Here is a 27,168-nt window from a genome sequence, read left to right as displayed (position 1 = left end):
TTAGAGCTAGAAAGACTTTTAAAGATTTTTCTCAATCATTAGAAATATTAATAATAATAATTACATTGGGCGCTCCTATGAGTCCGATATCATATTTAGCGTTTTATATACATTTTCTCTAATCTTCACTACCATGCTGCAAACATAGCAATACTACTTCCAGTTTACAGACGAGAAAAGCAGAATCCAGAGAGTTGGGGTGGCTTGTCGAAGGCCACACAGGTCAGGGCAGAGCCAGGCCTGGACCCCTGTTCTCCTCACCCCCATTTGCTCCCTCGATGGCTCTGCTCACTCCGAATCAGAGGGGAAAGGGATAAAACACAAGCCAGAAAACATAGAACAGAAGAGAAAGAAAAGGGCAGGGTGGGCGGGGCAGGGGTGGGGCAGAGAAGTCGAAGAGGAAAGTGGACAGTGGTTGCTCTATGGATTCCACAGATATTGAAGGAGATGTTACAAGGGATGGACTACGACCGGGATGGCTTTGTGTCTCTCCAGGAGTGGGTCCACGGAGGGATGACCACCATCCCATTGCTCGTCCTCCTGGGCATGGACGACTCTGTAAGTTACAAGCTTGAGGTCAAAGACCTCTCACCTTTCAGAAACATCAGGTTCCATGTGGAAGTTAATATCCTTGGCTTCTGCCCCAGACTTCCCAATGGACAGCCCGTATGCTCTAGGCCAGCCCAAAAGTCCTCTCTTTTTACCTATTAGTACCCGAAATATTATTCATTCATTTGACAGACGTTTACTAAATTATTACTAAATAAAGATACTGTTCTAAGGGCTATGAGGGAACACAGATACAATATTCACCCACCGGAAACGTATGCTCAACCAGGCAAAGGGCAAAAAATATTCAGGGAAGAATTCCATCTTTTTCACAAATTAGGTTTAAAAATGCTAAGAGAGTTGGGGAAGGAAGGAAGGAAAGGAAGAAAGAAAGGAAAAAATACTGATTTGTTGTGAGGCAGAGGGCGTTCAATAATAATATCTTTTTTTTTTTTTTTTTTTGGTACGCGGGCCTCTCACTGTTGTGGCCTCTCCCGTTGCGGAGCACAGGCTCTGGACGCGCAGGCTCAGCGGCCATGGCTCACGGGCCTAGCCGCTCCACAGCATGTGGGATCTTCCCGGACCAGGGCACGAACCCGTGTTCCCTGCATCGGCAGGCAGACTCGCAACCACTGTGCCACCAGGGAAGCCCATAATAATATCTTATTTAACAATCAGAACAACCAGATAAGGTAGATTTTTTTTTACCCATTTAAACAGATGGAAAACTGAGGTTCTGAGTCCGAAGAGGAAAAAGAATAGCCAGCACTTATTTGTACTTGACTCCAAAGAACCTGCACTTTCGAACATCTCACACTTAGGAGTGAGACCCGTGGAAGAAACTTTGGAGGGTGTTTGCCCTGGCTCTGAAGGATGTGTGGGATTTTGATATCCCATTCTTGAGATAAAGATAAAGACCTAGGATATTTGATCTGGCTCTCGAGGATGGGTATGATTTGGCTGGTAGAAGAGAGAGTTCGTAGCTTGAGCAAAGACCCACATGAAAGAAAATTCAGGGTGTTTTAGAGAAACCTCCCAGTTTTGATCAGAGTAGGGAATACATGTAGAGGCTTAATGTGAAATCACTGGCATCTGACCTGGTCTGCTTGTTTACCATGAAAGTAGCTTCCATACATGAGGTAGGGAAGATTAGAACTAAAAGTACAAATGGTGACATTAGCGTTTACCGGTACAGTCACACGGGTTGTAAGACAATACCTCTTCAAGATTACTGAAATGTCAAAGATAGGGACAGAACAGCAGGTTCATTTGCGTTAGCCTCTAGCTGATGTTGTTGCCTGTGCTGTGTCCATCTGACAGTTCTGCAATTCAGGACTAAAGCTGAGCCCTCATCTCCAACCCTCAAGGACTAAGAATCCTGCAATTATCTCATAGCGTGTCCAGCTCTTTCCAAGTGCTAAATAGAAATCAATGAACCAGGATCTCCTTTTTCCTTATAACCCTAGAAGGTCAGAGCTGGAAGAGAACTTGGTGCTCCCTGGTCTGTCCCCTTCCTTTTTCATTCCAAGGACCAGAGAGGTAAAGGCACTTGCCCATGGACACACACCTAGTTAGTACCAGAAGCCGTCTTCCATATTCAGTGACAGCAGACTTCTCATGCAGTGATTTCTTACCAAGAACCTACTGTGTGCACGAACCCACGTGCGCTAGGACCTGGGGGTGCTCAGATAGGTTAGGTATACTTTCTGCTATCAAGGCTCAAGATTATAGCTGAATCAAAGTGAAAGTTCTGCTTGAGTGCTGTTCTAATGCACCTGTTTTTTCTCTGAAACATGGAAATAGAGATGGGACATTTTAATCACAAGGAACCAATTTCTAGTTCTGTTTCCTATTTTGGACTTGTTGAGTCCAAAGTGCCACCAACTCTTTGCTTGGAGGGGATCCACTGTTTTATGGCTGAAAGAGGGAGAGACATTATTTCTTCAGCATTCTCCCCAGTGTCTCCCCCTGATGCCAAATCAGCCTTGTATTAAAACCATACTTTACCTCAGGAATAATGCAAACAAAAAACAAATGTGCATTTGGTTTTTATTAATTGAAATTTTATGCATTTATTTGAAAATAGGCACTAAATTGTATGTTTTCACATTAATAGTTGGGGTTCTAGGGAAAGCGTTCCTCGATGTCTTAAAAGCCACCTTGCTTGTTTGGCTTTTTTCAAAACCCACATGTGGCCACTGAAAAGTCTGGGGATCTCTGAATGGCATGTATGAGAAACAGTCTGCCTCCCAAGGGAACTGCAGTCTCAACCCAAAACCTGGCGTGCGTAAGGAACGTTACTCCTACGCCCTGCAGCCGCCAACGTGCAGAAATAAAGGAGCCACATGATGGTGCTATAACCCAAGCAGAAATGTTACTTTATCCCAAGTCAGGGTCCCTTTGCTTCTTACCCTGTATCTATGAAAATAGCTGACTCTCCCTTGCTCAGATACTAATTGATTTTGCCAATAAAGGTATTTCAGGTCAAATGACCATCCCTTGGGCTGGATGAAGAAGGAGCTGGGTCTGCTAAGAGTACTGTAATTTCCCTTCTGTCCATGAAGGAAAACCCTGGTCTGTGGAGGTACAGGAGAGGCATGGAAGAAGCATGGGCTCCGAGGCCAGCAAGAGCCCCCAGTGTGACTACGGGCTCAGCTTGGTCACTTATTATTTGTGTGGTCTTGGGCTATTTATATAACTTCTATGAGTCTTTGCTTCTTCATTTCTAGAACGGGTCTAAATGTACCTCCTTACACGTAGGAAAGCACTCTACTTATTTTTGTGTCCCCTACTGCCTAGCACGGAGTAGGAACTTAATAAATGTTTTCATTTTCAATGTGTCGGGCACTGGATTAGAATCCTCACTTACAGTATTTCACTTAATTTTTACAAAAATCCCTTGAGGTCAATGTTTGTCAAAGGAATGAATGAATAGATATTTAAGTGGATCATTTAATCAGTTAGTGAACCCATTTACTAAAGTAGAAGCCATTAGATAAAAAGGCTTTAATTCTGTAAGACTCAGGTTTTGGAAGAAGCAGGGTTTTGAGGTGGTAAGAAGAAAATAACGTATCCTGGCCCCAGGAGGAGACCAGCATTTGAAAAGCATGTGGGCTCCTCTAGAGACCGTTAGCAGAAGAGTTGAGCACAGGAATGGATCTGGCCACTATGACCAACCCAAACCAGAGGGACACAGAAGTAAGAAGTGGGTTTCAATCCAGCACTTTGGACTCCATGTACCTGACTCTCAATCCTTACCACCTTACAGTACTTTTTACTACCCTTAACAACAGCCCAAGAGTGTTACTCTTTTTTTTTTTTTGAGTGTTACTCTTTTGATGGAGCCTATGACAAAAGGTCAAGGACACCATACCTGGAGGGATGCGCCTGAAGCCACAGTCTCCAGCAAGCCTATGCTCCCAGGGGCTAGAAGGTGGGAGCTTTGGTGTCCAAGGAAGGTGTGTGATTATGTGAGGCTTGGCTTATCTGGTAGATAGAATGAATTTGCTCCCAAGCCAAGTCAGGGGGAAATGGCTTAACCCTCTTTCTGTCTCTGTCCCTTTGCTGTTTTATCTGTGCACAGAAAGGTGATGAGAGGAGTACATTGTTTTTACTAAGCTAATTTTTTCTGATTGTAAAACTAGTACCTCCTCACTGTAGAAAATTTGGAAAATACGGAAGAAAGTAGAAATTAGAGAATAAAATAAATCCATAGTGCTGCTAGCTATAGCTAACCTCTGTTAACAGTTTGGTGACGTTTTTTCCCGTACAACATATCATTGTATAAAACTGAGATCATAATATATCATCAAATTTGCATTCTGTTTTTTTCCCTTAGAACTTAGTATCATGAGCACATTCCCAAACCATTCAATGTTCTTATAAATATGTTTTTGATGGCCACTTAACATTAAATCATACAGATGTACCACAAACCTTTTGGTCATTTTGAGGCCTGTAGGATATTTTCAGTTATTTTAAATAATGCTGGGTTAAACATCTGACAGAGCACAAAAATGCTCATCTATCAAAAATGATTTCTTTAGGATAGAATCCAAGAAAGGAAGTTTATAAGTTGAAGGTTGTAAACATTTAAAGGATAGATAGATGGGTGATAGATAGATGATAGATCGTTATAGATAATAGATGATTGATAGGTAATAGATGATTAATAGATGATTGAAAGAAAGAAAGAAAGATTGTTCTGATTTCCACTCCCCCCACCACATACTCTACTCAGATGGCCCTAATTTTTAATATTTGCTTATTTTAGAAAATACACACAAAGAATTTTGTTTTGATTTGCACTTCTATTAAAATAATCTTTACAACAGTAAAATAAGTGAATAACAAAATAAATTTGTGAATACGTGAATAACAAAATAAATTTGTTTTCCAAATATGAGAAGAGACTTTTTAGAAAGAGTGGGGCTGCCTGCATCTCATTCCCTTGCTGTCCCCGCAGGGCTCCAAGGGGGACGGGAGGCACGCCTGGACCATGAAGCATTTCAAGAAACCAACCTACTGCAACTTCTGCCATGTCATGCTGATGGGCGCTCGGAAGCAAGGCCTGTGCTGCATTTGTGAGTAAACTTCCTTCAAACCCCTTTTCCCAGGAACTGTCTTGCTCTATACATGATTGAGCCATTCCCAGAAAAGTTTAGGCATCTCTGCTTCCTAGCTTGAGGGATTTGCCATATTATTCCAACAGCAGAAAATAAAGCAAAACTTCCATGTCCTATTTTTGTTCTACCCAAGTCAAAGGGACAAATATTATCCTATTAGAGTCTCGTCATAGGCCACTGACTGCCTAGAAAAAGTTATTAAGGTTCAAATGTAGTTAAAAAGCATCTCATAATAATTTCAATTGAGTTTTGCTAGTGAATGTTTTGGTTGGTCAGAAGAACCTGTTTGTTTTTTTTTTTAATTAATAAGCAACTATATTCATATATACAATGGAATTAAAATTATCCATTTGTTTGACTTTATAATCTATTTAGTAAAGTCAGATTGGAGAGGAGAAAAAACACACATGGAAAAGGAAGGAGGGAGACTGGAAAGGAGGACAGAAGAAAGAGATGGAGGAGAAGGAAGAAAGAAGGGGTCATGTAGGAAAAGGGGTGGGTTTGCAGAGCAGGAAGAGAAGGGAGGGGCTGCAGCAAGAAGGCTTTGTAGGGCCCAGGCTGCGTGGGTACAGAATCCTGCCCCCCACCTCAGGATGCAGACAGCAAGCACTCAGCCTGAACCCTCCAGGGACTGGGGAGCTGCTGCGGCAGCGAGGGCCGTCGGGTACGGGGCGGGTCACCAAAATGTTTTATCTGCCATGCACACAGGAGCCAGGCAGCAGGCAACCTCAGCCACAAAAGTCATCGTAGCAGAGCTGGGCCCAGTGTCTACCAAGAGCAAGCATCAGCAGGCAAAAGTAGGGGCCCCCCTGTCTTTCCAGCACCTATTTCAAATCCAGCTCTCACCCACTTTTCATAGGGCCAGCCTCATTCCTAGTACGTTCTAGGCCTGTTGGCACAGTAGTAAACAGTAACAACAGCAGTCATTTGTGGAATAGCTGTTCTGACCCGCACACGTGGTGCTTTATACAAATTATGTAATGCTGCAAAGAGAAAGCAATCTTCTTCCCATTTTGTAGAAAACCCTGAATTTCAGAGCAGTGAAGGAACTTACCCTAGATTGTGTGGGTAGTTACAAAGGGCAGAGCCAGAGTTCAGGCTCAGGCCTTCCTGTCTCCAGAGTTAGGAAGACCCCGGCCTTGCTATCCACGCCCCAACATCCTGACATTCAGTACTGTGGCATTGGCATAGCCAGGATGACTCCTCACTCCCCTTAAGCGGAAAGCACCTTTCTGGGTATGTCTTCCTGCTGCGTTCACCACCCACGGTGGAAGGCAGTGTGGCAGGGGGTAGGGTGCAGGAGCATGTCTGGGAGATAGTCATGGACTCTTCTCAGTGAACAACCGGAGACTTGAATTGCCATTAGGCAAGGCCAGCTCCATATGTCCCCTGCCCCTGACTGGCCACGCAGAGGGAGGCATGGGCCTCAGCTGGGGTGGGGGGCAGGGGGATGGCTGACCTTCCCTATGTGGTCACTCACAGTCACTTTTCTTATTTTTATTTTCAGACTGTAAATACACCGTCCATGAACGCTGTGTATCCAAAAACATTCCTGGGTGTATCAAAACGAACTCAAAAACCAAAAGGGGAGGAGAGGTTGGTGATACCTATTGTCTTCTTCTCCTGCATGCTGTGTCCCAGGCAACATGTCCATCTCCACAGATTCCTGGGCAGGAAGGGGCTTTGGGAGCTTTATACAGTCCCTTCTCTGCCTTGAGGACCACCCTTAAACCATCTTGTCCATCCATCAATCCATTTAGCATCTCCCTGGTGCCCACGGTGTGCCAGATCCTGTGCCAGGGGGTATGCAGGTTAAAAGGTGGTCCTCAGCCTGGAGGACTGTGCAGTCTAGTGGGAGGAGACAGGCATGTAAGCGAAGCGCAAAGTAGCGAGCTGTGCAGTAGCAATAGGGCTGTGTGGGACATGCAGTTGAGGCACCAAGGGTGGCGGACAGGGAAGGTTTCACCAAAAAGATGGCATTTGAGTTGTGTCTTGAACCCAAATCAGCGGGATCTCATAAGGAATCAAGGAGGACAAGGCACCCCAGGCTGGAGAAGTCTCAAGTGTGAAGGCGTGGAGACGTGGCTTATTATCGGATCTGTACTTGGTTCCGTGTGACTGGGATAGAGGATGCTTAGAAGGAAGCGGCGGGAGATGTGCTGCAGAACTGGTGAGATCCAGGTCTTGTGAGGCCAGCTGAGGACTTGGGAAGGGGTTTCATTTGTAGCTAAGGGGCCGTTGAAGAGCTTTGAGTACATGAGGAGGTGTTTGGGTTTGCAGATTAGGTTAATTGCTCTGACCATGGTGCCAGAGAGAGATCAGATCAGAGGGGATGAAAAAAACTTTCACAACAGTTCAGGCAAGAGTTAATGCTGCCCTAGGGCCTGACTGGGGTGGCGTCTGCACTCACCCACTATGCTCTGCTACGTCTGCAGTAGCACAGTGATGGCTGTGTCTGTGCTGAGTGAGTGTCCCCCAGCCACGCCGGTTGTTGAGTGTTTTGGCTGTCCCACTGGCTAAGGTGGAAGACATAAAGGGAGAGTCTGAGAGATAATTTGGAAGGTCCTACCACAAGGACCTGGTGACAATCGTGTAGGGGATGAGAGAGGGAGAGAGGTTGGAAATGGCTACCAGGTTTCTAAGGTGGCCATTGGCTGGTACCATTCACTGAGTCTGGAAATAGACTCTTCTTCAAATTAGCAGGGGAAAGGCACTCCGAGTTCCTGCAGAGGGAAAACCCCATTGAGGAATCTAAGTCAGGAGATGGTTAGCAGGTGGGAGTGGTATCCAGCCCTCCCCCAGTAGGACTCCGAGAGAGAAGGGCACCTCCAGGGACACGCATGCATGCCTGTGAGACGCCGCGTGGCCTCTTGTCTACTCGTTCCGTACCACGCCCATACACACACTGTTCCATGTCCATGCCTTTCACCAGGACATATGGTGTACCTCCTGGGCTCAGGCCCTAAGCCTGCACTCCTGCCGTTGCCACACTTGGAACAGAGGGAGGCCTCTGAGGGACCAGCAGGGCACATTCACGAGCTTCTGAGTCTCCAGAGGCAACCTAAGTCTTTAACCATCTCTTCTGACCCTGGAAGAGGATGGAGAAGGTAACGTGGTGTCGGGAGACTGCCGTGGACTTGGAGTCAGGAGACCTGGCCATGAGTCCCTGCTTGGCCACTTACCAGCCGTGGAACCTAGGACCAGTTACTTAACCTCTCTGCAGCCTCATATATTTTCTCTGTAAAGTAAAAATAATAATAATCTCAGAACAAATTCATTGTGACCATGTAGATGACAAATTGATTAGCAAACTGAGTTCTTTATACCCTCAGGGGTGAATGGCAGAAGGAGAAACTACAAAGTACATGTGACACATCTTCTAGAGCAACAGTTTTACCAAAAATCTTTTGGAAGGAGGACACAGTAACTTAACTGATAAGTAATTTAAAACTTTTACCTAATACAGACATGGATGGTGTCATGCAGATATTCCATGTGTTTTTAATATTGTGCTTGCAGTTGGCACTTCAGGCTATGTCCCCACGTTCCCCCAGAGTCCATATCCACCCCTTCCGCTATTCAGGATACCCTGGTGAAAAATTTTTTGAGGAGTTCTATAGAATTCCCGGGGGACTTAACTGAGGGCTCAGACCCCCAGAATTTGGTGTCATGGGTCGCTTTGCATTTATAGTCACACACGTACACATGCATTCACACCTGCTTCCCAAGTTCCTGGGCTGCTTCAGGGGCATGTCCTGGCCAAGAGGCAGGTACAACACGCTCTCCAGGAAACAGATGTGAAAGCTGCTGGCTGATGACCCACACTAATCCCTTGGGGCTTTCTCTCTAACTTCCTTCCTGAGTGCTTCTCAACCTTGGCTGCATGTGATAATCACTCAGTGTGCTCTAAAACATACTAATGATGGGTCTCATCCCCAGAGACTCTAATTTATTTTGTCTGGAGTGAGGGCTGGGCATTAGGACTTCTAGATGCCGGCCAGGTGGTCCTGAGGGGCTGCTAAGGCTGAGAGGCACCGACCCATAGAAGACAGAGGGGGAAGGGATTCCCCATCAGGGGCACCCCCCCAAGGGCCAGGACTGTGCCAGGAAGGCCCTTCCAAATGTGCTGTCTCGTTGAATCCTCCCAGAAAACCCAGAGGTGGGGCATTTGATGCCAATTTCTGCAGATGAAGGACCTGAGACTCAGAGAGGTCCAGGAACTGGCCAAAGGTCACCCCGCTGCAAAGTGGAAGATCAATGACTCCAACCAGTTTTGTCTGTAGCCCAAGCCCTGCTGCGTTTCCCTGCACCCCACTGCCTTCCAGAAAAGGGCACACACAAATACATCCCTTTGCAAAGAGTTCCGGTGACACACAGATGAACTGCAAGACGAGATGCTCAGAGGCTTGACTGCCAGGGGGGGTGAACTGTTCAAAGAGCAGGCAAAGTGGCTTTCCATCCACCTCGATTAGCATGATAGAGGTTAGGTAGGGAGTGACCACACTGGTGCAGTTCAGCAAAGCAGCCTGGCATCCAGAAGTGCACCCACTAAACAGGAACCAACCCTCTCTGGCCTCCCCGCTCCCTGCGCTCCTCCCCGACCCTTCTCCTCAGGCCCAGGGCCCTGGGATGCGGTTCTGCAGCCTTCCCTGGTATCCTTCACTTCCCTCCTGCAGGGGACGCAGCATGCGTGGGTGGAAGGGAATTCCTCTGTCAAGTGTGACTGGTGCCACAAAAGTATCAACTGCTACCAGAGTGTCACCGCGCGGCACTGCCTGTGGTGCCGGATGACGGTGGGTTGGCGCCCAGGGCAGTCCTGCTGCTTTTCAGTGTGGTTTTTTGCTCAAGCATCCTGCCAGAGGGCATGAGCAGAGCTACGTGGGCAAAGCTAGAGAGGGAGCCTAGAGCCCCTGTTCAGTGCCCTAAGTCTAACTGCCTCCAGTAAATCACCAAGATGCCCAGAGGGAGGGCACCCCCCAGGGCTGCTTAAGAAGAAGCTGACCAGTCTGCTCTCTTTGTGGCCAGGCAGCTGTGAACAGCAGGCTGGACCATTAACTTCCTTCGCCTGGGTGTTGTCTGGGCCGGGGGCACTGACAGAGTGGGAGAGGAATTAGATACTCAGTCACCTGCATCAGAGGAAGGCATATTCCTGACAGCAACCCCACTGCCTGGACAAGAGGCCTGTGCCCACTGCCATCATCCATGACAAATGTCCACTTCCTCCTTGGACACCTGGAGCTGCCTGACCTGCCTTCCAAAGCAGACTCAGTGCCGTGTCTTGTCCCCTTGACTGGGTATCAGCCTCAGAAAGGACGTGTCAGACTGCAGAACTCTTAAAATGCAGAGGTCGAGTCATGGGGTTCACCTCCAGCCTCTCATGGGTTTGTTCAACAAGATCTCCTTCCTTCCAGTGTCTCAGAGCCTAGGGAGCAAATATCCCATGGGGGCTCTGGAATCCACGTGGGGGTGCTATACGGACAGGCCACAGGCCTGCTCGGGACCGTTTTGCTCCAGCTGCCATGGGCAGCACTTGGTCTCCTTTCTCTGCCCACAGCAGACTTGGCACCCATAACCAAGCACAGACACCGGTACACACTACACACCACACACTCTCTCTCTGTCTCTCTCTCTGCTATACTGTGAAAGCCAGCAGTGCATCAGGATTTAGAGGAGCACTAGGCAACCTGCCTCCCTAGTAAATTTCTGAACCCTCATACTTGACATTTCCTTGATCACTTTCACTTAACTCTCATCTTCATTTTTTCCTCCAGTTTCACCGCAAATGTGAATTGTCAACTTTGTGTGACGGTGGGGAGCTCAGAGACCATATTTTGCTGCCCACGTCAATATGCCCCATCACCCGGGTAAGTGCTGCCGCCCCGATGGGGCTCTGGCTCCCCTGCAACCCCAGCTCATGTTTCAGATGCAGGCAGCATTCAGACAGTCACACCCCTCCGAGGGCTCCCTCAGCAACTCTTAGGATTTGTGTTTTCAGCCCAAGTTTAAAAGAGGTCAGTGCTGCACAGTCAGATTGTCCGGGAAAACTTCCCTGACTAAAATGATTCCAACCGCTGGCCACCCAGAATGCTCTGAAATGGCCCAGCAAGGAAAGTGCATTCATTCTAAGCACCTTGCAGGCAGATCACATATATGGAACCTCAGTGAACACCTGTGCACAGCTAGGCTTCCCAGGCCTCCCTTGTCCCTGTCACCCTGTCTCCTGTGTCCAAACATGGACCTCCCTCTGCCTTGAAGATTTCCACTTGGGTGTCACAGCCCTTCTTGGAAATGAAAGATGCAAACGTAAACTCTATTTATCCCCATCTGAAACTTTCTCTGTCTCCTGTGTTGAAGACCCCTCTTTCAAGCCAGGCACCAAACACCTTAACTGTCCTCCTTCCATGTTAAAGATGCTGCTGAGTTCCACTGATTCCTCACATCTCACCCTGGACTTGACCATCTTCTTTCTTATTAAAAACTAGAGAAAAAAACCCACCACTTTAAAAACTATTTGGCAGTATCTACTAAGTTGGAAATACACAAACTCTATGACTCAATAATTGCCCTCCCGTGAGAAATACGAGCCTTTATTCCACCAGAAGACATGTCCGGGAATGTTCCTATCAACTTTATTCATAACAATCAGGCACTGGAAGCAAGCTAAATGACCACTGACAAGAGAATAGGTAAATAAGTTGAGGCAGATTAGTATAATGGAATACTGCATTGCAATGGAAAACAACCATGCTTAGATGCAAAAATATGGATAATCCCAAAAATATAATGCTGAACAAAAGAACCTAGACTCAGAAAAGATATGGTCTATGATTCCATTGATATGAAATTCAAAAGCCAGGCAAAACCAGTAAGGTGTCAAGAGTCACAACAGAATTACGCCGGAAGAGGCAGTAGTTACGAGGGCGTATACGTATGCAGAAATTCACAGAACTCTAGATTTAAATTTGAGCATTTTACTATATGTGACATTAAACCTCAATGAAATGAATAATGAACATTGAAAAAACAAACAAACAAAATAGGACATATGACTTAGGATTACATCATTTAGGTAGTGCTTAACAGAGAAACCAGATCTGAGACCTTGCTTCTCAAAGCTCAGGCTTCTAAATCAACAAAGTAGATTTCTGCCCATTTCAGTGTTTCCTCTGAAACACTGTGTCCCTTCCAGTGTCTCGAAGTTAAAGTCAGGGCAAGTGATGACAACTGCCTGGAGAGTCCTTGAGAAACCCAAAGGGAACATTTCTTTTTTCACGTCCAAAGTCCCACTTTGAAAAACTCCTCCCTACACTATATTGGTTTTCTATTCTCTTCCTTTATATTAACCATTTGTTTTTCTTCTGATTTCCTTTTTTGTAGTAGGCATTTTTTTTTTTCAAAAGATGCTTGTCTTTCCTCTCTTTTATAGGACAGGCAAGATGGGAAGTCTGATGGTAGCATGTCAGCCAAGGACGAACTTGTAACGCAGGTACCTCGGCGAGCCCCAAATCTACTCACTCGTTCTAAGCTGGTCCAAGGCTGTGGAGGGGAGAACAGGATTTGGCTTCTAGAGAAACACATCTCAACATCTGCTTTCTTATCTGATTGATTATATCACACAGGACACTGTATTTCCAGCCTCTGGGGTTACCTTTGACAACCACACTGTAGGCAAGTGGTGCGAAGGGAGGTTGGTTGATCCCGTGGCTGGCCGAACTGGCTTTATCACCTTTTTAGGAACACAATGCATGGAACTTCATTATGCATACTCCCTGAATAATAACAAGAATGTGACTTAAAGGTAGACAAGTAGGTTTTCCAGGACTGCCAAGCTGTCTGCAGAACGTGATCTGCCAGAACAGAGTTAACTAGATCCAAAAGTTCTTCTTCATCCTTAAACGTATATTTCAGAACTCATTTTTTTAGCTGGATCCACCAATGAACTTCTCTTTGTGCCTTTCACAAAGTTCCAGGGAATGCAGGAAAGGCAGCCTGGTGAGGTAGAACAAGTACCAGAAAAGGAAATAGCACACCGGGGCCTTCTCCTCTGCCTCTGAACCTTAAGTTTCCTTGTTTGAAAGGGGGGGCGTAGCAATCCCTGCACTGCCCACCTCCCATAGATGCTCCTAGATTCAATGAGAACATGTAGATGAGTGTAAAACATAAGCAATGGTGCTTAATGTGGGAAAGCTCTAGACACCTTGAAAGGGAGAAAGTCAGATGGAGCACACACACACACACACACGGCGCAGGTATGTCAGTTGTTTACAGCTGGCATCTATCTGGTTATCCTGCATCTGTTCTGATTGGGCAGTGCCCATGCTGTACAGGTTGTTAAAACATTTTGGATATCACCCCCAGAGATAAAGAATTACTCCTTAAGCTCCAAGATGCTTCTGGGTTTCACACAAATAATCACTCTTGGCAGATGAGAAAATTCCTAAAATTTATAAAGGATGCTGCTGTCCATTTCAAACAATATGGCCCTGTGTTTGGTGAATTTTTAGTGTGCAATCTGGAAAAGTAGGCATTAGATAGTGAATATGGAGCAAAGCTGCATCTCTATCGGTGTGTCCTTCTGCTGAAGATACAGGTATTTATCGAGTGCCCACTCTTGTATCTGGGGCAATGGGGCCCTTGGTAGAAAGGTTATACACACACACGCCCTGCTCCTGAGGCATTAAAATCCATTTGATGTTTTGTGATATTTACCTGAGAAAATAAAAAATAAAGACATGTACAAATAAATGATAACAAAAGAAACCCAGAAGATATTATTGGGTTGGCCAAAAAGTTGGTTCTGGTTTTTCATAAGACCTTATGGAAAATCCAGAACGAACTTTTTGGCCAAACCAATATATGCTTCAAGTGCAATAGCTTTCGTTGCAATGATCAAGGAAAACTTCACAGAGGAAGTAGCTCTTGAATCGGGCCCTGAGAATGAGGAGTTCTTTTTTAAGAGGTTGCAAAGAAGGAAGTGGGCATTTCAGGAGAAGAAGAAACCAGTGTGAGCAGCCCCAAAGGGTGGGAATTAACTCCCTAGAAGGTACGAGCCAGGCTTGGCTGGAACTGCAGTGAAGGTTACAGTAATTAAGAGAGAACAGTAGATTGGGGCTGCACTTAAATGCCTTGCATGCCAGCTTAGGAGATCTGGATTTTATCCTCTGGGTAACGAGACGTCTTTAAAGGTTTCTGAGCAGGAGTGGTATGACTAGTGATGTCCTGGGAAGGAACTGCGTGGGGACAGCATACAGGACTTCCCCTGAGGTGGGCAAGGCCCGAGCAGTGTGGGCACTGTGGCAGCTGCTGGAGATAAAGAGACATTCCAGGGAAAGAATTGGCAGGACAGGGTCTTCCCTGTATGCCTGGATGAGTAATAACAGTAGCCAGGAGAGAGGGCCAGGTTTGTGGGGAAAGAAGATAGGTCAGGTTTGGAGCGTGTTCTGGTGAGACATCTGGCTGAATGTACCCCCTGGACAGTGAGAAATGTGGAACCAGAGCTCAGGAGGAAAATGGGGGCTGGAAATGTGGATATGGAAGGTACTGGGGTGGAAGTATAGCTAACTCCATGGCTGTTACTTTATTTAGGTGTAGGCCGGATGGCCCTGACTTTTAAGATCATACTCAGTTGTATCCCTCACAAAATCTAATCTCGTGCCGTGGGCACAGTGCCACACCATTGTGAGTAATTTGAAGTTGTAATGCCATTGCCCCATCTCTGATCCCAACTTCAAACGCTTGTCACCATTAACACTACTTAAAGGCCATTAGGCTGGAGACACTTAGCTGTTTCATCCCTCAGAAAACTCAGCCAGTGGACCAGCACCTTACTGCCTCCTGACCTCCTCTCCTCCGTGCCTGGAACTGCTTCTCTCCCAGGAGCTGCCTTAGCATCCACTCTCATCGCATTCTTCCTATTGGCTGAAACAGAGCTAATTTCTTTTTCTTTTGCCTTTTAAGTATAAGATCATCCCCACCCCGGGTACCCACCCTCTGCTGGTTTTGGTGAACCCCAAGAGTGGAGGGAGACAAGGAGAAAGGTATGTTCTCTTCTTTTTCGAGATGGAGAGGCTAGGCCAACTGTAACCAAGGGGGCTGTGGACATGGCAAACCTGTGGTCCAATCCCAACCCTACCACAGACCGCTTGATGACCTGGTCCAAGGGACTTAATGTCCTTGTGCCTTGGTTTCCTCCCTGTAAAACGGAGGTAATAATCGTTTCTCCTCCCACAGGGGTGTCGTGAACATTAAAATAGACACAGTGCTAGCCTAGGGCCTGTCACGTGGGCCATTATTATGGTTCCCAGAATCAGACCAAGTTCTGAGACGTCCGTTAACTTCCCAGCCTTGCAAGTCTTTTCTTGATTTAAGAGACGTGGCAGAGGCACCTGGTTGAGACCTCCTGGCCTATCCCACCCTTGAGAAAGCAGGGCACCCGTCTCATCAGTGAAGGAAACGCCCAGTCAGTGGGAAGCCCCAGGAGAAGGGGAGAGGAGGGGTGGCAAGGAGCAGAGCAGCTCTGCCTCCCAGTGTTCAGCTCTGGGGCAGGGTGATCTGGAATCCAGGTTTTAAAAAATAATAAGCAGGGTTTAAGCAAGAATTATGAGAGTCCCCACCCCAGTCCTAGGGGCGGAGCACCCCTCCTGAACTGACCTGATTAGCCTCAAGCTGGAGCCTTGAAACCAAGCCTAGATGTGGTCACTGCCCCCAGCCCTCCTCTGCCCCAACCCCACGTCCTGCGTGTCCTCCTGATCCCAGGATTTGGGGGACCTTTCCATAGAGGGTCCCTTGGTGCCTTTGTCTAGCCCACAAAGAGCAGAATCATCCTACCTAGAACATACGGAACATTTGGGAGAAGGTCTCCATGAAGGAGGAGGCTTTAGGAGAATGGAAATTCTGTTCTCCGGGTTGCTCTGTCCTGTCCTCTGTGCAAGGGGTGCTACTCCTGGGGTTGGAGACTGGAGTGCTGGATGGTGGGGAAGACCTTGAAATGGGGTGAGGGCATGGGTGAGGCCAGCCAGACCTGGGACTTCAGGGTCTGCAGGGCCTGCATGCACTCTTCTCCCCGCTTGGGTATAAATGCACCCACGTTCCCACCATCAATTGGCTGCAGAGGTACTTGCCCTCCTGTGACTTCTCACAATGACATTCCCCTTCTCTGTCTTGGTCTCTCTCTCTCGCTCTCTCTCTCTTTTTTTTCCCATAGAATTCTTCGGAAATTCCACTATCTGCTCAACCCCAAACAAGTTTTCAACCTGGACAATGGGGGGCCTACTCCAGGGTATGGAGATATGATCTTTACTTCTTATTTCTCCCCGACGCCCTTAGATCTCTAAAGAAGATAGCTTTTGGGGTCACGTTTTTTTTTTGTCTCTTTCATCGGTGGACTTGTCCTTCCTGCCATTTCACTCCTTTTCTCTTTTCCTCATATCTACTCTTACTTCCTCCTGGAGATACTCAGGATCACCCGTTATGGCTAACTCTGGGAAGTAGCCTCCTGTACTTTATCCCAGAAAAAGTTGTTGATTTTGTAAGAGGGAGAAATTGCATATGTCATTTGTTGGCTTGACAAGAAGGGCGGGCTGGTAGATTACTTTAACTTACTTGCAAGGCCGTATTAGCTGGTATCTTCATACTGAATTATCAGGGAGAAGGAAAGAGTTTTCTTACCACTGTCTGTGTGTGTTTCAGAAATCTGTACAGCTGACTTAGAGTTCCACTGCATGTTCTGTTGTGGGGGCCTTTAAGGATCAAGATAATTGGTTGTTCAATGAAATCACTTTTTTCCTGAATCATCCAAGTTAGACGTTGTTAAGCTCCCCCTGGCCCTTCTCCTCCTGTCATTTGCCTATTGGCCATTTCCCTGCTCATCAGCAAAGTGTCAGGGAGATGGGGAACAATGAGAGGAGACAAGGCAGCCCCTCTGCAGCGCAACGCAAGGTCTACGGGAGGAGCTGGTCCTTGGGCTGGTGGCGGACATGATGAGCCCTGTAATCAGAGGCCCCTCCAGCATTAGGGCTGGAAGGTACCCAAAGACTGGTACCTTCTTACCAGCCAGAGACAGTGCACTAGAGACATCTGCCAGCCAGCCCAAAGCTATCTCAGTGCCAGGTCCTCAGACTTGGCACCTGCTAGGCTGGGCTTTCCAACACACAGCTGCTTTGCCCAACATCTGAACCTGCATTTCTACTCTGGGCTCAGCAAGACCTTAATAGGGACTGGAGTAAGGACTCTAAAAAGGAACTCTGTCCCTGTCTTTGGTTTGACACAAAGATATTATTAAGGCAGCGTTGGTGCCAGACCCACTAAAGGGGAAAGAAACACGAATGTAGATTCAGCACCTCTGCCGTGACTTACCTGTAAAACTAACTTCAAAATAGAGCCCACCCGTACGGCTGCGCGTACCATCACGGTCACCATGGTTGCCAATTACTGCTCCATTGTGACTGGTGACTGAGCGGCAGCCCACAAATACCTTTACCAGCCGGCTCTCTTTTAGGGCATTTTAATACTTGAATACAGACAGTACTCACTTAACTGCATCTATTCTCAATTGGTTTTGCCCAGGATGACAAGCCTGGTGGCTACTTCTAGAGCCACTGTACCCTGAGTATCTCTCCGTGCTGTACATGTCAGCCTGTAATCAGACAGGCTGTCTAGCTGAAGGGAGCCTCCATTCAGAACCCACTTCATACAGGAGAGCAGAATTCCGCAAGAGAAGGAGAGGGAAGGGGATGTTAATTTGCCCACGCATACGCTGGTGACTCAGAAGGGATCTTCTCAGATCACCGTGCAGGGCAAAGAGGAAATGCTGAGCTTCAGCTTCTCAAGCCCACCTCAAGGCCTCCACAGGTCATGTCTGTGCTGAAGCGGAGGTTCTTAACCTTTTTTGCGCCAGGAACCTATTTGGCAGTCTGATGAAGTCTACGGACCACTTCTTAATATTAAGATAATATTTTTTAATGTATAAAATGAAATATGTAGGAGTAACAGGGAAACTCATTATATTGAAAAGAACAGTTATCAAAAGGTTTAAAAACAAATTTGTGATAGGAGAATATATGTGATTTACTAAGACATTATATACCAAGTTCCAGAGACAGGTCTAGTAGCTATTGTAAATTAAAAGCAGCGATGAGCAGAAGTGATATAAAATGTCTGCCACAGCTGTAGTAAAACATCGAAATACCGGTGATTTCGGCCGCTTCACAGAGTCACAGGTATTGTTAATACCTCTGTGATTTGTGGCCTACATACATAATTGAAGGAAATGCTAAATTTCACTTAGAGCTTTAGGGAAGTTAAGAGTGTAACATTTTCTTCCAGTTCGTGGCCCTCTGGCTGCTACTCCCAGACCCCTTAGATACGCATTTCAGGTTAAGGGCCCTGCTCTAAAGGGTTAAGACCCCCGAGGGGAGATGGTGCTCCCTCCACTTAGGTGTGGGTGGGATGAGGATGCAGCCAGCTCAGTGCATCTGACTTAAAGGGGAGGTCGTGAGGACAGAGCAGGTGAGAGAGCCGGAGAGGAGTCAGAATGCTGGGGGTTAGTTGTATCAGTGTCGAAATAAGCAAACTATGGACTCCTCTGCCTAAATCGTAGAGAATTTCTAGAAAACCATTTTCTGTGTTGAATGTCGAGTCAGCATCTCCTTATACAAAGACGGCTCCATGGGATTCATACTCAATGGCATTGCTTAGTTAAGTTCTGGTTTTATCAAATTAAGTGACCCTTTCAACCCCCAAAGGAATCAAGGTCATAACATACTCCCAGGGAAGGGAGCGGGCAGGGGACTCTGACTCAAGGAGTGTCAAAGGTCAGCCTGTAAACAAAACCGTTTTGGCCTTTCTACTTCCAGACTCAACTTTTTCCGTGATACTCCAGACTTCCGTGTCTTGGCCTGCGGAGGAGATGGGACAGTTGGCTGGATTTTGGATTGCATTGGTAAGAATGGGCTGGAAGGGCCTTTGCAGTTGACTTATCCTAAATATATTTAAAGTCAGAGGAAGGCAATCAACAAGAAAGAGAAACGGAGCCATGTTTTGTTCATCCTTGTTTCTACTCTTGGACCAGTGCTTGCCTAAATATCTACTTTGGGTGGAAAAAAGAATAAAAGATAATGGAAGGATTCCCACTGGTACAGATGTCACAGCTTAGTTTCAGGCCTTGCTTCATAAATAGCTGTCATGGCTGATATTTAGGCAGTTGCAGGACGGGCCAGATGGGGGGTTGCGGGGAAAAGGAGCAGGGCTGGGACTCCAGGCAGGTCCAGGGTGCTGGATAAGGGCCAAAGAACTAAGCATTGATGCATAGCCCGGGGCAAGACACCTTGAGATGAACACCCGCAGCTGGAGCCCAGAAAGCACACCTCGAAAGCACAGATGAATGCAAGCGAAGTAGCGCCATGGTGGGCTGCGTCCAACAGGCCGAGATCCAAAAGGCTGTAGGGAGGGTAGGGAGGGCACAGGCTGGGTATCAGGAGGCCTGGGTCTAGTCCAGCTCTTCCTAGATCTGTGGGTCCTTGGACACAGCACCACCGGTAAATGATGGAGAATGATTCTGAAATTCTTGGACGAGGGGTATATTCAAGATCTAACCCTGGAGCACCCAGATGCACACTGGGACATGGGACATAAGCCTAGGAAAGCAGCCAGGGGTATTGCTGAGGAGGGCGGTCATCAAAGTCCGAGATGTCCCAGAGCAACAAGCCCTGCGCTGCTTTGGTCTTTTCGTCCTTCATTCCCCAAATCCTAGCTGTGCACCTCCAGATGCCCAGCGCCCCTCAAGGCACTGGTGGTGCAGCAGTGAACAGAGGACAAATATCCTACCCTCACGGAGTTTCCTTTCTAGAGGGAAGAGGCGGGCAATAAACAAAGAAATAAGTGAAACATACAGTGTGTTGGGGAAAAGGGGGAAAGGGAGCTCGGCGGAGGGAGTGGGGTTGCAATCTAAGACCAGGTGGTTCCGAAGGCCTTGAGGAGCAGTTGACATTTGCATGGAGACCTGGAGGAGGGTGAGCCTTGCAGATACCTGAGGGTGGAAGGAACAGCAAATACAAAGGCCCTGAGGTAGGAGCAGGCCAGGCTGCCAAAGGCAGTGGGAAGGCTGCGGAGCGTGCCTGGCGTGTAGTGCGTGAGGGTAGAGTGGCAGGGGATAAAGCAGAGATAATGCAGGGCCAAGTCACTAGGACATGTAGGACATTATACAGAATGTGGCTTTCTTACTGGGAAGGTCCCAAGATGCTGGATGGTTTTAAGCAAAGCAGGGACACAATGGATTACAGAAACAGAAAAGGGTGGAAGCTGGCAGACCAGTTAGGAGGCTCCTGCAGTAATCCAAGGAGGGGGACTGTGCCGTGGACCACAGTAGTGACAGAGGAGGTGGTGAGAAGGAGTCAGATATCTTTTGAAGGTGGAGCCTGCAAGATTTGCTGACAGACTTCATGTGGGAGATGAGGGAAAGGAAGGAGTCAAGGATGGGCCAGGATAGACCCTGAACAGGGTGGAGAAGCCTGGGCCCCCAGGGGTCGTAAGCAGACCACCTGGAGGAGGGGGACCGGCACCCCGCACACCTGCCACATCTACTCCCCCACAGGCACTTTGGTTTCCATGGACACAGCCCTGCCAAGCAGCCACCCACACTCTCCTGTCACCTCGGGCTCTGGAGTTGTTTGTGGGAGGAGGGAGGCGTCCTCTGGGAGCCGAGGAAGGAGAAGCTGATCAGCAGGGGGTGGATGGCTGCAGTACCTGGAGCTGCTCGCACGGGTCCCTCTCCATCGGGAAGGAGAAAGTAGGCTTTGCTGATAAGTTTTATCAAATTCAGCTGCAGAGGACACAGGTGATATACGCTGCCCAGAACAGAAAGGTCATGTGAGGTGATCTGCTTTTTCACAGGTTAGTGGCCCAAAGATTAAAAAACAAGGGTAAAAGGAGTAACTGCACAGTTTTCATTCATTCAAGAGAGAGGCTGAAGCCCTTGTTCTGTGCTCTCCGCCGCCCCATTTCGGTCCCCTCTCTGATGTGCTGTCCTGCTACAGCCAGAGTGGTCATTCCTGAATGTCAGTGGGGTTGTGATGTGTGCAGAGCACATCAGTGGCTTCCCAGGATTCTTAGATAAAGATAAAAGCTCCTCAGATGCTCCACAGGCCCTAAGTGGTCTAGCAGCTGCCCACCCAGCCTCATTTCCTACCGCCATCCTCTCCCTCTAGACCCAGACATCCAGTCCCTCTCTCAGACCCTTGAAGGCACCAGTGTCCCTTCTACCACAGGGCCTGTGTGTTCTGCTCCCCTGGCCTTTGCTTGGTCCGCTTCTACTTCAGATTTCAGCCAAAGTGTGGCTTCCTCAGGGAAGCCTTCCCTGATAACTCATTACAGGACCACACTCCTTTCCTTCCCAGTATGAATCTGAAATTATGCATCATTTCTATGAAGACCTTGTTAATAGCTGTCTCTCCCTCTCAACTGTAGGTACCATGAGAGCCGGAGCCATGGCTTTTTTGCCTGCTATTAGAGCCAGAACACCTAACACGGCACCTTGGCCTTCAGTAAATATGTGTGGAGATACTATGATGAATGAGCTATAGTTCCCCCAGGGAGGTTACAGGACATTTGGGGAACATCCCCCAGGGAGGTTACAGGGCATTTGGGGAACAAACAAGTAGTCAGTTACAAGACAGTGTGATGAGATCGCCCCTGGTACTAAAGAAACACTCTGGAGAGGCACCAGGTCCAGACTAGGGCAACCAGGGAGGGCTCTGTGCTGAGCAACAGAGAGCTTGTGGTTTAAGGCCCTGAAAGCACTTTAGCAAGGTTGACATGTCGAGTGGGAGGCAGGACATGAGAAGGATGAGGCTAGAGAGAAAGGCAGAGCCAGGAAGGGCTTCGCTGCATGCTAAGGGGTGGTGGGAGCCATGGTAGAAGGGAAAGCAGTGGACTAGTGTGATCAGGCTCATGGTTCAAGGATTTCCTGCCTGGGTAGAAGTGTGGAGAACACACTGGAGGCTGAGAAGGCAGAGAGGAGGCTGCTGCAGCAATAGCAGTGGGAAGGAATCATACCGTACCAGAACTCAGCCATCACCACGGGATGGAGAGGAGAGATTGCTTGAAGAGCTATTAAGGGGATAGCATATAGAAATTGATGTGTAAATGGATGTGGGACAGCATATAGAAATTGGTGGGTGAAGGAAAAATCTAGAATGACATCCATGTTTCTAGCCTTGACACCGTGAGGATGGTTGATCTGATGGGATGGGAACCACAGAAGAAGGGGCAGACCTAAGCAAACAAGGGCCTTCCAGGCAAAGGGAAGAGCACATGCAAAGGCAGGGAGGCATAAATGTGGACTGTGTGTTCTGAGAAAATGAGAGAGTCCAGTGATTTACTCCATCTCAACCCTCTTGGTGGTAGTTTCAGCCCTGAGTCTTGCCTAAGCTCAGCCACTTTCGGCATGAGTCCGATTACCTGGGGCATCTATGAACACCTGTTCTGCTGGGGCAGCCCTAGCATGAGCTTCACGCAGGATGCTGTTTCTTGCATCACTCCCCACTCAACCCCCAGCCATGCTTCCCAGTCACATCCCTCACATCCTCCCCCGGCACCTGGTGCACTGAGGTTTATGTAAGTGGTGTCCTCCGGAGCCCAGTGGGTGTCTGGCTTCCTTCAGCTTTTCCAGCTCAGCCAACATGCTGCTGTAGACCTACAGCCAGATTAAAACATACATGTTCTGATGTGCTTCCTCTAACAGTTCAGTCTGGTGCTCCTTTACAACCATCATGGGAGACAGGATTAGGAATCGGTGTGTTTGCAGGTCTGGGAGGTGGTGGAAGTGGCAAACTGGTACCCGGGTGCCAAATAACACCTGGGGGTTTTGCTTCTTAGACACAGTGTTATTTTTAAGCTTCTGAGCCTGAATGACTTGAGGCGAGGCATCTTCAGTTTTCCAAGTGCCCCACCATTTTCTGATATCTCAGACCCACCTGTTTTACTATTTATGCACCTGCCTGGCCTCTGAAGAAAGGAGGAGCATGGACTTGGAGCCACAGAGATCTGGGTTTGGATCCTGGCTGTGGAATGACTTTCCCTCTGTGAACCTCCATTCCTTCATCCATGAGAATGATAATACCTTGCAGGGTCTGTCTGAGGGATAAATGGGGTAAATGCTACTTATCATTAAAGATTAAAACTGTGCAAACTAATGTTTTTGAGCTATATGCTTTCACCCCAAAGGAAAGAATTAGGATGAAATGAGGATAAACAGGTGAAAGTTACAGGGAGACAGATTTAACTCAATTTGAAAGATTCCTTTGCAGTGGTTAACACACTGCAGATGGAAAAGATGGCTTTAGGAAGTAGTGAGTTCCACATCAGGAGAAGAATTCAAACAATGCTATGGAGGGCTTCAAGCATTAGATCAGGGATAACTAGACAACTTGAGCCTTCTATAATCACATGGCATATGGTTCTCTCTTCCTCTTCACGGGTTGCAGATAAGGCCAACTTCGCAAAGCATCCACCTGTGGCTGTCCTGCCTCTTGGAACGGGAAATGACCTGGCCCGCTGTCTCCGCTGGGGAGGGGGTGAGTCTGCATGGGAGAGGCCTTACCCTGGAGACGAGTGCTCCAATCTACAGGGAGGCTCTGCAGAGCTAGGCTGAACTTCCCTCTTAGGGATCACATTCCACGGAGTAATACTCAACTCTGGGATCATCTCTACTCCACACTTTTTCTTTAACCTCCATTCCATGCCGATGCCTGTGTCTACCCCTCACTAGATTTACTGTTAGCCTGAAACTCAGCTTCGAGTCTGCCTCCCCCAGTAGAACAAGTCAACTTCAGGGTGGAATCTCCTTTGTCTCCCCTCCAGGGTTCATCCCAGTAGGGCTCACTTAGGGATTTTTCTGCATGAAATTCCCCCTCTCCAAATTATTGATCTTCTGAATTAGGATTCAGAATGCAGACCGAAAAGCCACTTCGCCAGCTACTAGGGGCGTCCAGATCATCTTAGGGCCCCATGGCCAGGGGCCCTCATTTTGAAATTCACCGAAGGGGGGAACTCAGAATGGTAGCCAGCTTACAGTGCAATGGGCAGGAGCTAAGGAGAACCTTGCAAACTGCAACAGCCCCTGTGGAGCTGGGCGTGCTCCAGAGAGTGGAGAGGTTCTGGTCAGCACATGGAACAGACAGATCAGCCTGGCAGGCAGAATTGGGGTGAGACTCCACGTGGCAGATCAATTCCGAGCGTGATCCAAGACCAGGCCGGCAGCGGTCAGTGTGCGTGCTTGGAGGGCAGGGGCAGAGCAAGCAGGAGCCAGCCCTAGAAGGAAGCTGGCAGGTGTGGGCAGAGCTCCCAGGGTCCTCAACCACACACTGGGCTAAGGAAGGACCCTCTTTTCAAGAGGGGACAGGCAAACTTGTAGCCCCACGCTCTGGGCATCTAGGCAGCATAGCGAGGCACACATTTCACACAGCCTTGTGCTCCCTGATAGCATCAAGGCCCTCAGCTACCTTGTTGGTATTGCTGTCTTGTGAGGCATCCCCTAAGGAGCGGACTAGAGCCCTGACAACTTGAAAATACTCTTTAGGGTTGCCCCAGGAACATGGAAGTGTTATTTGAAAGAAAAGATTGTCTCTCCCAGTAACTTCTCACTTACAGTTCACTTGCTACATTAATTTTCTATTGCTACTATGTAATAGTAACAAATGATGATAAACATAGAGGCTTAAAACATCCATTTATCAGCTCACAGTCCTGTAGGTCAGAAGTCCTGGAACAGCGTGACTGGGTCTTCTGCTCAGGGCCTCACAGGGTAGAATCAGGGCACTGAACAGGCTGCGCTCCTCTCTGAAGACTCTGGGGGAAGAATTTGTTTCTAAATTCATTCAGGTTGTTGGCCAAATTCAGTTCTTTGTGGTTGTAGAACTGAGGTCCCTGTCTCCTTGCTGGTTGTCAGCTGGGACCACTCTTAGATCCTAGAGGCCTCCCGTGTTCCTTGCCCGATGGATCCCTCCATCTTCAAAGCTGGCAGAAGAGAATCCCCCTTAATTCCAATCCCTCTCAAGTTTCAAATCTGTTTCTTAAGGGAAAGCCCAGTCTTTCTGAGGACGCACCTGATTAGGTCAGATCCACTCAGGATAATTTCACTTTCTTGAAGTCAGCTGTGCCATGTAATATACCAAATGATGACCATGGCTACCCCATCTTATCCACAGGTCCTGGGGGTTTGCTGGGTATATATACCCCGGGGGCAGGAAATGTGGGGACCGTCTTAAAATTCTGCCTACGGTGCTGTCCATCTCCATCATGACACAGTCCTGGAACAGATCCTTAGTTCTCCCATGTGCAGCTTCCCAGCCATCCAGCCCACCAATTCCCCAGGGCTCACTTCAGCTACACAGGCCTGCCCATCTTTGGCCAGCACCCAGCCCTACCCCTGTTACTCTGGCTTCCAGATCACCCCAGCTTCTTTCTAATACTCCATATTGTCCTCTCCTTCTCTGTGGCCCAGGGAACCCGAGTGCCTCTGGCCCACAGACACACTGGGGAGTCTCCTGGCCCCAGATGCCCAAGGGGTTCCCTGCCCTGACTGTTGCATCAGCAACAACTTAGCCTTTCTGCTCTGGGGGTAAATGCAGTGCTGTGCTCCACAGGTTATGAAGGGGGCAGCCTGACAAAAATCCTGAAGGACATTGAGCAGAGCCCCTTGGTGATGCTGGACCGCTGGCATCTGGAAGTCATCCCCAGAGAGGAGGTGGAGAATGGGGACCAGGTCCCGTACAACATCATGAACAACTACTTCTCCATCGGCGTGGTGAGTTGGCCAGGGATGGCTTTTCTGAACGGGAGACAAGTGCCCGGGTGGGCAGGAAGGGTTCTAGTCTTCCACTGTCCCCTCTGGGTCCCTATTCTTTACCTATCCCGGCTGCCCCCAGCCTCGACTCAGGTCCAGGCCTCCTTGCATCTGGCCTGGGCATGGACATCCTTATCGTACCAAGCCCCGCCCATGATTATGGAGGAAGCTCCTGCCCCTGTCATTCAAAAGACAGCACATTTTTCAAAAGACCTATTTACCCTTTGGATAATTTGAAGTAGTTAAAGAAAAGCGACACCAAGAAATAAGCAAGGGCTGAGGTCAGAAGGAGACTCTCAGGTGAGCTTCCGGAGTTGGAAATTCTGATCCTCCAGGGAAGACGTTGTCTCAAGCTGGCTCTACTGGCTTAGCTCTCAGAATTCCATCTCTCTTGTTCTCTCCCCTCATCCCAGCCCCACTCCCCACAGTCCAAGTGCTCATAAGCCTCTGGGGCATCTCCTCCTGGCTGACCCCTCAGGCTGAGCTCTGTGTTCCCCCTGGTGCTCCCACAGCCCTCTGTGCTCACCTCTGCCTTAGATTGAAGGGGTTGTTTTATTGTGCCTGTCTCAGTCCTCCTGAAACACACACACACGCACGTACACACGCACGCACCCATACACGTACACACACAGACACACAGACGGTAGAAGGACAGCACCACGTTCCTCTTTCTCCCCTAGCTCCCATCACATGTAGCACAGCTCAGTTGGTTTGTTTTGTTGAACTCAGCTTCTGGTCCAAAGTGCATGGGGTGGACACTGCTGCCCAAACTGTTGGGGACAGCACTGGGGAGAAAAGTTATCGATCATTTCCATAAATAGAACTGGGGTTTGGGAGGAAGGTGAAACAAAGATACTAGCATTTATTGAGCACCTACTGTGTGCTCTCCATGGTGCTACACTTTAGTCCTCACAGCAGTCCTGCAGGTATTATTGTCCCCACCATCCGCATGTTACAGATGAAGCCTCAGGACACCGGGCGAGGAAGTGCACACACACTGTACCTTGCTCCGAAGCCAGGTTCCTTCCTCTCTGCTTCCCTGTCTTGGGAATTATGCTGCCCAGTTTCATACGCACATAAGCTCCTCCAGACCAAGACTGTGTGATCATCTCAATCATAACCTGTGACTCTTTTGCAAATGTTGGTGGTTTAAAA

The 27,168-nt window shown here is 48.1% G+C and overlaps 1 protein-coding gene across 10 annotated transcripts in view; it reads left to right on the top strand.

The window, feature by feature from the left end:
* Window positions 1-27,168, top strand: part of DGKG (diacylglycerol kinase gamma) — a 210,109-nt gene that overhangs the window by 81,637 nt on the left and 101,304 nt on the right. For 7 of the 10 annotated variants that reach the window (XR_013828564.1, XR_013828565.1, XM_079923090.1 and 4 more), the window contains 10 exons: window positions 436-558; window positions 5,015-5,132; window positions 6,682-6,770; window positions 10,946-11,038; window positions 12,601-12,660; window positions 15,132-15,211; window positions 16,378-16,452; window positions 19,028-19,113; window positions 23,654-23,743; window positions 25,814-25,974. Coding sequence is in view for 8 of the 10 variants with exons in the window: in XM_079923090.1 (XP_079779216.1) it covers window positions 436-558; window positions 5,015-5,132; window positions 6,682-6,770; window positions 10,946-11,038; window positions 12,601-12,660; window positions 15,132-15,211; window positions 16,378-16,452; window positions 19,028-19,113; window positions 23,654-23,743; window positions 25,814-25,974 (975 nt within the window). In the remaining 2 variants the exon portion in view is untranslated. Of the gene's footprint in view, window positions 1-435; window positions 559-5,014; window positions 5,133-5,882; window positions 5,972-6,681; window positions 6,771-10,945; window positions 11,039-12,600; window positions 12,661-15,131; window positions 15,212-16,377; window positions 16,453-19,027; window positions 19,114-23,653; window positions 23,744-25,813; window positions 25,975-27,168 lie in introns of all 10 variants that reach the window. The other 3 variants (XM_079923088.1, XM_079923087.1, XM_079923089.1) reach the window with 3 other exon arrangements.

This window comes from Stenella coeruleoalba (genome assembly GCF_951394435.1).
Source record: "Stenella coeruleoalba genome assembly, chromosome: 5".
In the NCBI taxonomy this organism is placed as follows: domain Eukaryota; kingdom Metazoa; phylum Chordata; class Mammalia; order Artiodactyla; family Delphinidae; genus Stenella; species Stenella coeruleoalba.
This window is presented reverse-complemented; position numbering and strand designations above follow the sequence as displayed.